The sequence below is a fragment of the Gracilinanus agilis genome, chromosome 2 (assembly GCF_016433145.1).
Source record: "Gracilinanus agilis isolate LMUSP501 chromosome 2, AgileGrace, whole genome shotgun sequence".
In the NCBI taxonomy this organism is placed as follows: domain Eukaryota; kingdom Metazoa; phylum Chordata; class Mammalia; order Didelphimorphia; family Didelphidae; genus Gracilinanus; species Gracilinanus agilis.
In genome coordinates, this window is record NC_058131.1 from 613099134 (window position 1) to 613111208 (window position 12075).

The 12075-nt window shown below is 41.4% G+C and overlaps 1 protein-coding gene across 1 annotated transcript in view; it reads left to right on the forward strand.

The window, feature by feature from the left end:
- The first annotated feature begins 278 nt into the window (after window positions 1-278).
- The window catches only part of SUFU (SUFU negative regulator of hedgehog signaling), a 137243-nt gene continuing 125446 nt past the window's right edge, over window positions 279-12075 (forward strand). The window contains exons 1-2 of the mRNA XM_044665526.1: window positions 279-466; window positions 9370-9504. Of these exons, the coding sequence (XP_044521461.1) occupies window positions 279-466; window positions 9370-9504 (323 nt within the window). The remainder of the gene's footprint in view (window positions 467-9369; window positions 9505-12075) is intronic.

Below are 12075 nucleotides of genomic sequence, written 5' to 3' on the forward strand. Positions count from 1 at the left end.
TGACTGACATAGATGACAACCAATAATTACTAGGAGAGCGGGCGCTGGAGCCCCGCCCCCAAGAGCGCCCGGCGGCCCCGCGGCGCCCCACTGGCAGACTCGGCAGCGGCGGCGGCCTGGGTGGACGGGGCTTCCGTGCGCAGGCGCGGAGTCCGGACCTCGCTGCAGCCCCGGTCGCCTCAGGGCGTCGCACCCACGAACTCTGCCTGCCGTCCCGCGGGTGAGTCTGACTGTGCCAGGCTCAGTCCCCCGCCCCGGCCCCGGCTCCAGCCGCTCCGATGGCTGAACTGCGGCCTAGTGGCGCCCCCGGCCCCGCCGCGCCCCCGGCCCCGGCCCCTGGCCCCGCCGCGCCCCCGGCCTTCGCTTCACTCTTTCCCCCGGGGCTGCACGCGATCTACGGCGAGTGCCGCCGCCTCTACCCGGAGCAGCCCAACCCGCTGCAGGTCACCGCCATCGTGAAGTACTGGTAAGCCCAGGGGCGGAGCAGAGAGTTAGCCATGAGGGGCGGGGGCAGCGCAGCCGGGCGTGGAAGGGTTAATCCGAAGGGCGGGGGGAGGGGCCAGCGAGCTGCTGCTGGGCTCAGGAGGGAAAGGGTTAACTCGGACACCTCCCCCGAGTAACGGGGATAAAGGGGTTAACTGGGCTCGAAAACTGAAGGGTTAATGGAAATATGGGGAGAGGGGATGCCTGGGACTGCGGGACGGTGGAAGAAAAGGGGTCTTTGGAGCCGGGGGCGGGGCGTAAGGGACTCACAGACACGGGGGCGGGGGGATGAGAAAAGGGGCTTGGGCTTAGGAGGGGGAGGCAGAAAAGATGGGGGAGGCAAGTTGGGGGAGGACTGGACATTATTGTAGGATGGACAAGGTCCAGGAATCCCAAGCTGGGGGTTCAGGAAGAGCTTGAGGTAGGGAACTCGGACGGTTTGGGGTTGCTGCCTGAGTCGGGGAAAAGTTTGCCTGTTTGGGAGTTGCTGGAAAGAGTCCTTCTTAGGACTGGGGGGGAGGGGAAGAGAGAATAGGGGAGTGGGAAAAAGAGAAGGGGCAATGCTCTGGTCGGAGTGGAGAGTAGAGAAGAGAAGAGGAACTTATTCCGGACATAGGCAGCAGAATGAGCTGAGACAGGTTGGCGGTGGACAGCTTTTGCGTTTGAAGTTTTGATCGGTAAACTCTCCCTTTTTGTTTTTAAGTTTTGGAAGTTTTCCCTGAGAGACATTCCTTTGACGGGCTTTTTCGCCTTTGGGTAAATGAACTGACCACAGCCTTCACTTTTGTAATTCTAGAGGAGGAAGGCAAATTGAGACTGGGGTCAAACATAGGGAATGACATGAATTCAAAAGGGCTAAAAGTTAGGAAAAGATTCTTATGTAAGCTTTTTTAGTCGCCCTTTAGTTTATCTCTATCGGGAAGTTGTGAAAAGAACCCTGTACAGAGTTCTGGGTTTTTAGCCTTGTCTCTCTTGACCCTTAACTAGTTCTCTTTCCACTGACAGATCACTTAAGCTCTCCGTGCCTCAGTTTACTCATTTGCGGACGAACTCTAAAATTTCTTCCAGCTCCAAATTCTTTGATTAAAAAAAAAAAATTCTTGATTGCCCCAAGACTGTACTGTGGTGTTTGACCATAAAAGAATAGTGGAGTAGAATGTTTGAAGAACTGACACATTGCTCTAACAGCACAGATATTAGGAGTATTGGGGAGAAGTGGAAGAGAAGTGGATTCATGCTTTATATAAGGAAAAACTTTATAACAATTAGGGCTATCCAGAAGTGAGGGAAGATATTGCTCACTTGAGGTCTTCAAGAAAATATTATAGAGGGGATTCTTAGTCAGGTGGGGATTAGATTAAATGGCCCCTGAAAGCACCTTCCAACTCAGTTTCTATGATTCTTCTGTCACTCAGACTGGTACCAGTGACTAATGGCCAGGATATTGTTGTCTTAGCTAGAGGAGGTACTATATTGGTCTAAGAATTTGTTTCAAAAGAATGTTTTATAGCTAGTAACTGTCTCTTTAAGGCAGACACTCTTCATGTCCATGGAACCTTGGGATGGGAAGGAGGAGGGGCAGATCCCTGGATGGACCCCATGAGACAGCTGCTTTTCTTGTGGGTCTGGAATTAGTTGACTGCAAAAAGGGGAGGTTGGATAAAGTGAGTTCCATTTCTGAATTATTTAGCCTATGATTTCCCTTTTTGGGATTGAGCATTTCTTATCACCAAATCCCCTAGCATTTCCTTTAAGTGCCACTGTAAAGGTCAGTGGCTAGTAGACTTTTATGTTGGAACAGGTGGTCTGGAGCAGGGCCTGTTCAAAAGTTGGTTAAGCAATACATAATGAGACCTGACCACTTATTCTTTTGGTAAAGGGAAGTTTTTTCCCTGGTTGTTGAGGCACTGAGTACTGTTCTATATATACAGGGTCCAGGAGAAAGAACCCTGAGAAATTATTTCTATATCTTCTGCTATTCTCATCTTTTTAGGGTTTAAAAGTTTTCTTTTACTTGAAGAAAAAATATTTTTGAGTAATATTAACAATAATTTATATTTCTGTAGCTATTTCTGGTTTATATTTATTTTGCAACAACCTTGTGAGAGAAATTAGGACAAATATTATGATCCCCATTTTACAGGCGAACAAATAGAGGGTGAGAGAAGTTAAATATTTTGCCTAAGGTCACTCAGCTAGGTCTGAGTGTCTGGCAAGATTTTAACCCATGTTATCTGACTCCAAATATACTTTATTCCCTTTAAGGACCCTCTCTCTCTCTCTCTCTGTGTCTCTCTCTGTCTCTGTATCTCTTTCTGTCTCTGTTTCTGTCTCTCTCTTGCTCTTTTGCTCTCTTTCTGCTTCCTGGAACCAGAGAAAGCACCTCTTGACTTAAAAAAAAAAAAAAGGATATATAAACTACATCTTTCCTGTTTCTATTTATCAATTCTTTCTCTGGAGGTAGACTTTAACAAGTTGTCCTTCAAACATAATGTTCTCTTGATTCTATTTATTTTACCCTTTGTAATTTCACCTAGGTCTCGACATTTTTTAAAAATTAACTTGCACATAATTTCTCATAGCACAGTAGTATTCCATCACAATCATATCCTACAACATGTTCAGCCATTTTCCAGTTCCTGGATATTCTCACACTTTCCAGTTCTTTAAATTATGCTTTTGTATATTAATGCATGTTGTGATTGACTTGATTGAAGTTCTTCTTGGGAAACATGAAACTTAGTACTTTAGGACTTTATTCAGTGAAATTTCTGAGTAGGACAGTGTTACTGAGGGAAGAAGACCGAGTTGATTCATAAGTAAGGGCAAATATTTTAGCCCATGTAAAGGACTGGAAGCAGTTTTGAGGCTATTGCCTCTTTACTTCAACAAGCATATATGTATTTGGAATTGGGATTGTTTACAAACTTTGTAGAGAACACCTTGCTCAATTTTGAGGAGATTACGTGAGATACATTCTTGACCTTTGCAGAGCTTTCACCTGTGCATTGCCATCATCTTCTCAATTTCTTCTGAGGGCCCTCCCACCCTTTTGTGTCACCTTGTTTCAAAACCTCAGCATCACAATCATCTTCACCTTTATATCTAATTAACTACCAAGCTTTTTGAATTTACCTCTATAGGATTTCTTACATCTATCCTTTTATTTCCACTTAAATGGCCACCATATTTCAGACCTTTATCACCTTGAACCTTGCTATTAAAACAGCTTTTTAATTGAATTTCCTAGCCTCTAGTTTTTTTCCTGTTTCCAATCCATTTTCTACATGTCTGCCACAATATTTTTCCTAAAGCACATACCTGTGTCACTTACATTCTCAAGAAACTTCAATGACTTCCTGTTGTCTCTCAGGTAAAATAAGCTCCTCAATTTGGCATTTGGCATTTAAAACCCTTTACAATCTGGCTCCAGGCAATCTTTTCAGGCTTATTTCATATTCCCATTCATGTATTCTACATTCCTACTAAACTAACCTAATTGTCATTCCTCAGACTCTTGTACTATCTTGTCACCATAGTAAGTGGCTATTTTGTATACCTAGAATTCATTTCCTTTAAGACTCGGCTCATGTGCCATCTTCTTTGGAAAACCTTTTCTGATTACCCATCTTTCTTAGAATTCTTTGTCCTCAGATTATCTCATATATTTATTTATCTGTTTACATATCATATTCCTCCCAGTAGCGTATAAGTTCCTAGAGGACAGAAATTTTTATCTTTGTATCTTTATCTTTATATCTCCAATATAAGTTATATTGGAGTGGATTGTTAGGACTTTCTTCAGAGAGGCTGAAATATAGTGACTAAGAAAACAGTTATACAGTACTTTGAGATATAGAACTGCTATTGTAAATGCAGACCCATAAAAAGGACCAGTGAAAAATTGTTGCTAGAACTTTAAAGCTTTTTTTTTTTTTTTTTTTTTTAATTGAGATCCTGCTAGCAACTCATAGACCCTGGAATTGGGATTCCATTTCAGATGTTATTTTACTGTGTAATTGACTTACAAGTTCTCATGTGATCCAGGCTGTGTTTGGTTGTGGCATAGCCCTCTGATTACTTTCTCCACAGCCCTTGTGCTGGAAATGCCCGCTGGTGATTTCCCTGGCTGAAGGCCAGGATGTCTGGTGAGCAGAGAAAGTAGTGAAACACAAATCCCCAACAGCAGTCTGAGTATTAGGATCCTGGGACCAACTTAATGCCTGGCAACTGACTTGCAATGTGCAGTTGAGTGTTTCAAGTTCCCCCATCCACAGCAAAATTGGGAGATCCTTTGGATCCTTGGATAACATCTTTAGTGCAAAATATTATTTTCCACATGCTCATCTGCTTCCAATCAGGACTCTGAATAGCAGAATAGAACATACCATGCTTGGGGCCATGGTTAGCTTTGGTTTGACTTTTGGTCATTCAGTGTAGTTTGAATTTTAAGGAAAACTTCAGTCTTTTCCCCTTGGCATGGCACCTCTTGAGCTATCTTATGAAGAGTGAGGACAATAGGATTAGAGAAGCAATTGAGTTGCTGAGAATTGGAGGAATGAAGACTGATGAGACTTCAGGTTTGGCAATTAATTCACAGTTGGAAACTGGAGTAGGTCGAAAGAGTTTGATATAGCAGGGTTTGTTTTTTTTTGTTTGTTTTTGCACCTACCAAAAGAGGGTTGTTATGAGGTAAAATGAAGGGTTTTTGTTATTTTCCTTACATTTTTGTCTTAGCATCAGTTCTAAGATAAGAGGGGCAAGGGCTAGGCAATGGGTTTTAAATGATTTGCCTAGGATCACAGCTAGGATGTGTCTGAGGTCATATTTGAACCCAGATCCTTTTGACTCCAGGCCTGGTACTATTATCACCTGTGCTACTTAGCTGTCCCATAAATAAAGTGTGTATGTATATACTTTGCTAATTTTAAAGTGATGTATAAAAATCAGTTATTATTGCTTCTTTCTTCACCTTGGGAGAAGGGAAGTTTCCTAGTGTTCTATTCCCATTTTTTCTTAATCCCATTGGTTTTGGGATTAATGAAATAAATCACAAAAGTAGAGTAGAAATGGAAGTTTGCAGCTTTTCTTTTTTCCTGTCCATCCCAATGAGGGTAGAAGCTGTTTGTATCAGACTTGCTGTATGCCACAGAAACTCTTTCCTTGCATGTTCCTAGCTTAGAAGTAAAAGTTTGGGCCAGGGCTTTATGATATAATCTTAGGGAATATATCCTTAATACCAGATCAACTGGTTTTAAATTGTACTTCACTATTAGGTCTATTCTGATCATTTGCAATATATATTTTTTATGAACAGAATTTTTAAAACGAGATGATCTTTCCTTCAATATACACATTGCACTGATACCACATGCTTAAGGAAGGACATGTAAAAAGAATTTGGGAACTAAATGTTGGCTTTAAAAGGTAGGTTCACTTAGGTTTGTGCTTGTCAAAATGACACATTTCCCCACAGATGCTAAAGAAAAGTCCAATGATTTTGTAAAGCACTAATTACTGTCTAAAAGTCCCTGATTGAATTAAATCCTTAGAGTGAGATGATGACTGTGGTTCTTCGATAAATGCTTTTCTCTGTGCACCAGACTGTGGGAATTATGTGGTGAATTTAATGGACTCCTCAGAGGCCTAAATTCATTTAATGTTCTAGCTCTACCTTTGAGCAGGCAGTCACGTGGTTAGTGTCTTCTAGCTGCAGGCACTTGCCATGTTTGAGCCCAGCATACCCTTTGCTGTAGTCTTGTGTGAATAGTTGAGTTATCTCAAGTTTGGCTTTTGTCCCTTGCAATGATAAAAGACCAGCTTTGGTCTGTAGGGTGCAGGCTAGTGTCTGCAGACTGCAGGCTTTCAGCTTGTTTAGAATAAAGCATAATTAACATAGGGCACAATATGGTCTTTCAGGAATTACCCTCCTGAAGAAGAGAGACTGTAGTTCAGACCCTTAGCCCAGGAACAAAAAGAGGGTTTGGAATATGGCCTCCCAGAGTTCCTGTTAGCCTTTCAGTAATGATTGATTGAATTCCATCCAAAAGATGTATGCATTGCATTGAAGCTTCTTGCCATGTTTATAGGCATAATGAAAAATAGGTAATTCATACTAGTATTGCTTGTCATCTGTAATTTGAGACATCAGGAAGCTAAGCATACAGCTGTACAGATAGTTGTATTTCAAAAAGGGGCCCTGCCAGCAACAGAAAGATTTCGGTAGTTAGGGATTAGGATAGTCACTCTATTCATTATTGATCTCATCTGTCAGACCAGTCCAGAAGGGTGAAAGTGACATCAGTCACTTAATCAATAAGCATTATTAAGTGAGGGCAATTTGCTAGGTGTTAATGAATACAAAAACAAAAGCAAAAACAGTTCCTCTTCTCAAGGAAATCATAGTTTAATGGGGGGGGTGATTTGCATATACCTAGGTGTCAATAAAATGTATATCAAGTAGTGGCAGCTAGATGGTTCAGCGGATAGAAAGCCAGGTCTAAAGGGAGGTCCTGAGTTCAAATTTGGCTTTAGACACTGCCTAGCTGTATGACCCTGGGTTACTGAACCTCAATTGCCTAGCCCTTACTACTCTTCTGCCTTAGAACTAATACATAGTATTGATTCTAAGACAGAAGGCAAGGTTTTTTTGTTTGTTTTGTTTTGCTTTTAATGTATATTCCAAGTAGAACAAGGGAATCTTGTGGGAAGAGGCAGTAGCAATTATGGAGACTTGTATGCTGTCTTGTAGAAGGTTGCTCTTAAGCTAAGTCTTTTATTTATTTATTTATTAAATTTAGAATGTTTTTCCATGGTTATATGATTCATGATTCCCTGACCCCTGCTCTTTCCTCTTCTCTCCCAGAGCCAACAAGCAGTTCCACTGGGTTGTACATGTATTGTTGTTCAAAATCTATTTCCATGTTACTTGTATTTGCATTTGAATGATCTTTTAACATCAAAATGTAACCATAACCATATTGAACTACATGATGGATCATATGTTTTTCTTCTGTGTTTCTGCTCCCACAGTTCTTCCTCTGAATGTGGATAGCATCTTTCTCATAAGTCCCTCAGAATTGTTCTGGGTCATTGCATTGCTGCTGGTACAGAAGTCCATTACATTCGATTTTACACAGTATATCAGTCTCTGTGTACAATGTTCTTCTGGCTCTGCTCCTTTCGCTCTGCATCAGTTCCTGGAGGTCTCTCCAGTTCACATTAATGCTTACTTTCTGTCTTAGAATTGATACTAAGTATCAGTTCCAAGCCAAAAGAGCAGTAAGGGTTAGGCAATTGGGGTTAAGTAACTTGGCTCTGAGTCACACAGCTACAAGTGTCTGAGGTCACATTTGAATCCAAGATTTCCTGTCTCTAGGCCTGGCCACCTAGCTGCCCTATCTCGATAGCTTCTTAAGAATGGGGGAGACTGGTAATGTTTGTAAGCATCAGGGAAGGAATTCAAGATAGTGTAAAAAATAAAATTAATATAGAAGGATATATTTTAAAATATTAGGGTTTTATTGTAATCCATATTGATAATTAAAAAAACCACGTGCCTGCTAAGATCTAATTCAAATGCCCCACCATGCTTTTCCCCTGACTGCTTCATAGGAAAGAGAGTGTCTCAATCAAGTTCTGAGTCTTTATACCTCTGTCTACGTAATCACACTTCCTGCCACCTGTATTATGTATGAGGAATGGGAAATGTAGTTTTCAAGTCCCCTAAATGTCCAAAGGAAGTTTATATCATGGATCTCAATATTAAGACCCCCAAATTTCCAATATCACAATAGAGAGAATGAACAGATTAGAGAGAAAGAGAGAATGGTAGTGGAAGCAGGCTTTTAGAGAAAGGATGAAATCAAAGGAACATAAAGAGACATTGGCCTTGATGAGAAGTGCCATCTCTTCATCAGAGTCTCTAGTAAAGGAGGACTTAATAGGGGATGAGATCAAGAGGTTGTGAGATAAGATAAAGTGATGAGGGGCCTCAGTTATTCAGTAGTTTTTCATTCCTTTTTGGCTCTTCTGTGATCCCATTTGCAGTTTTCTTGGCAAAGATACTGGAGTGGTTTCCCATTTTCTTTCCAGCTATTTTTACAGATGGAGAAATTGAGGCAAACAGAGTTAAGTGACTTGCTCAGGGTCACCTAGCTGGTATCTGAGGCCAGATTTGAACTCATGAAGATGAGTCTTCTGGACTCCAAGGCCAGCACTCTATCTACTTCACCACATAGCTGCCCAGAGAGGACCTCACATAGCCTCAATTTTCTAAATAAAGTGTGAGGTGAAGTCATCTGATAGGGTAGGGGAAGGAGTTGGTCTGGGAGATTAGAGGAGAGAAAAGAAAGTTTGGAATAGCTGTTGTGATGAGTAGAATTGTCAATTAGGGAAGAGTAAAAGAATTGCCTTACTTCAGTGACAGCCTAGTTGGGGCCAAATAACAGAAATTTGTAATATATCCTGTTGGTTTGGTTATGTGTCTTCCTCCTGCTCTTTTTAGGAAGAGCTCTATTAGGAAGAGTAAAGGAGATAGATGGAGAAGGTTGGGTTTTTTTGTGTTTTTTTTTTTAAACCCTTACCTTCCATCTTGGAGTCAATACTGTGTATTGGCTCCAAGGCAGAAGAGTGTTAAGGGTAGGCAATGGGGGTCAAGTGACTTGCCCAGGGTCACACAGCTGGGAAGTGTCTGAGGCCAGATTTGAACCTAGGACCTCCCATCTCTAGGCCTGGCTCTCAATCCACAGAGCTACCCAGAAGCCCCCAGGGTTGGGGTTTGATAAGAAATCTCCTTTTTTTTTTTGTCTGCAAAGTATGTCGAAACCTTTTTCTTTGTTTAGTTATTCAGTTTTCATTGACTTTTCTCCTCTCTGTATCTTGCAGGTTGGGTGGACCAGATCCCTTGGACTATGTTAGCATGTACAGGAACTTGGGAAGTCCAGGTGCGAATGTTCCTGAACACTGGCACTACGTTAGCTTTGGACTGAGCGATTTATATGGCGACAACAGAGTCCATGAGTGAGTATGTGCCCACCTACCCATTAACTTCTTTCTTAGCCTTTGGCTTAAACTTGTGTCCTGTCTTTTGAGGTTCAACTTGGCTGAAGTGGCACTGACGTCTTATAGAGTTAGCACCTGTGAAGCTTTGTTAAAATGCATGAAGTTGGACCACAGGAATTTTCTTTGTGGACCCTTTGTGTCTGTGCTCTGGTGCCAGGGATCTCGTGAGTTTTTTGAGTGGATACTATGTGCTAAATGTCCACAGAAAGAGAATTCTCTGCCAAAATCATGCTTTAGATTACTTACTTATTATTACTTACTTTGCTTGTCATCAGTCAGTATACATTTATAATTTATTTTAGGCACTATGTTAAGTGCTGAAGGATACAAATACAAAAAAAAATAGCCTCTGCCCACAAGGAGCCTACAATCTAATGGGAGAAGACAATATACAACAAGAAACTGGAAAGCAAAGGAAATCACCCACAGGTACTTGTAGCACAAGGGAGGGGAAGAAGAGGAAATGAACATGACGGAGAAGTAAAGGGGCCCCAGGAGTCAAAGGTGCTAATGAAGTGTAAGTATCAGGACTGATGTGATCTTCCAGAATGATGAGGCTCCTCAGAGCATGAAGGAGAAGTCCAAAGGGACACAGCCAGATGGGAAATGAAAAGAACAGAGGGGTGATGATGAGCAATACAATAGAAACCTTCAGATGAATTAAGAGTTGTAGACTGTAATGGTAAGCGATGAGAAATGCTGTGGGAGTGAAATCAGTAAGATTTTACAACTGATTAGATATGGGAATTGAGAATATGGGATCTAGGAATGGAATGGAAAAGCATTTGGTAAGCTCTTATAACATGCTCAGCACTCTACTAAACTTTGGGAATACAAACAGAAAATCAAGACAACCTCTGTACTCAAAGTGTTCACATTCCAATTTAAAGTGACAACACATAGAGTAAAGTTCAGCTTCAGGGTAGGTGGGAGGGCCTAGTATGTTAGGAATGCACCTTGTGGTGCATTAGATGGTACATATGGTCAAACCCAGGGACTTTAGGTTGGATTGTTGGGAAGTTCTTGGTGGGATCTAGATATTCAGGGATCAAAGTTGGGGCTATTAGGAGAAGGATGATTTTTTTTTTTTAAACCCTTGTACTTCGGTGTATTTTCTCATAGGTGGAAGAGAAGAGTGGTAAGGGTGGGCAATGGGGGTCAAGTGACTTGCCCAGGGTCACACAGCTGGAAGTGGCTGAGGCCGGGTTTGAACCTAGGACCTCCTGTCTCTAGGTCTGACTCTCACTCCACTGAGCTACCCAGCTGCCCCAGGAGAAGGATGATTCTTGTGTCAGGGCCCAATATATGGTCCCCAGGTGGGCTCAGACAGGATTAGGATGGTTGAGGAAGAAGTCTTGAGGATTTCTGATGGACTTCATTTTCTAGGGCTCACATGGTAGTCTCTGATACTTATAGAGAGGAAAAAGTCAAAGCTGAATCTAAGATTTCAAACTTGGGTAACTGGAAGGATAGTGTAATATCAAAAAATTAATATTATGCCAAATGTAATATTTAGAAATTTGCTTGAAAATATATTAGTTTAAAAAATATTATTGTGGTCACCATTTATAAAAAAAATAATTAATCCTTAAGTCATGAGGATGATAGTAGCCTTTAACAATTTAATTTTAATATGTAAGAAAGAAACAAGGAGGGAAGGAAATAGAAAAAATATTTCCTAGCCTGCCACCCTAATATTACCAGACCATAAGAGTGTCTTCCACCCCAGCCATCAACGTTGAATTGCAGACAAGGTCCCAGCCAAAAATCTCCAGAGAAAAGGCCCAGCCTCCACTATGGGTCTCATTTTTATAGTCCTCTTCATGTCACTTCCTTTTCCTATGCCCTGGTCTAGCACATCTCAGGAGCCAGTCAAAGTCTCTCTGACCCAGACCTGTAACCCCTAGTTCCAGGTAGCTAATGGGCTGGCTTCACAACCTTGGGAAGAGGGGATTCCCTTTACATAGATAGAAATGTGCTTATTGGAAATAGGATAGTTTGGAAGAGGATTTAGGAAGGAAGATAGTGAGTTTTTTTTGGATATTTTGAGTTTGGGATGCTGGTGGAACATTCAGGCAAGGATGGGTAGAAGAGTTGTCAGTATGAGAAGGGGGGTGAGAGAGAGAGAGAGAGAGAGAGAGAGAGAGAGAGAGAGAGAGAGAGAGAGAGAGAGAGAGAGAGAGAGAGAGAGAGATTACAACTAGGTTCATAGAGTGCTGAATTTGAATCCATCCTCTGACACTTAAATAGTTGTATGATGCTGGATAAGTCACTTAATTCCCTGTCTCAATTTATTCATCTGTAGAAGAGGGATGATAATAGCACCTATCTTCCAGGATTGTTGTGAGGATCAAATGAAATTATATATAAAACTTTAAAAACCTTAAAATGATATATGTTACCTATTATTATTATGTCTTGGTCTTCATTCCAACCTCTACTGCATAATGGTAATGTGGGAGAAAGAAAAAAGTTGAAATGGATCTAGTCTTATCCTTTTAGTTGCTATTGCTTTGATCTTTTTCTTCA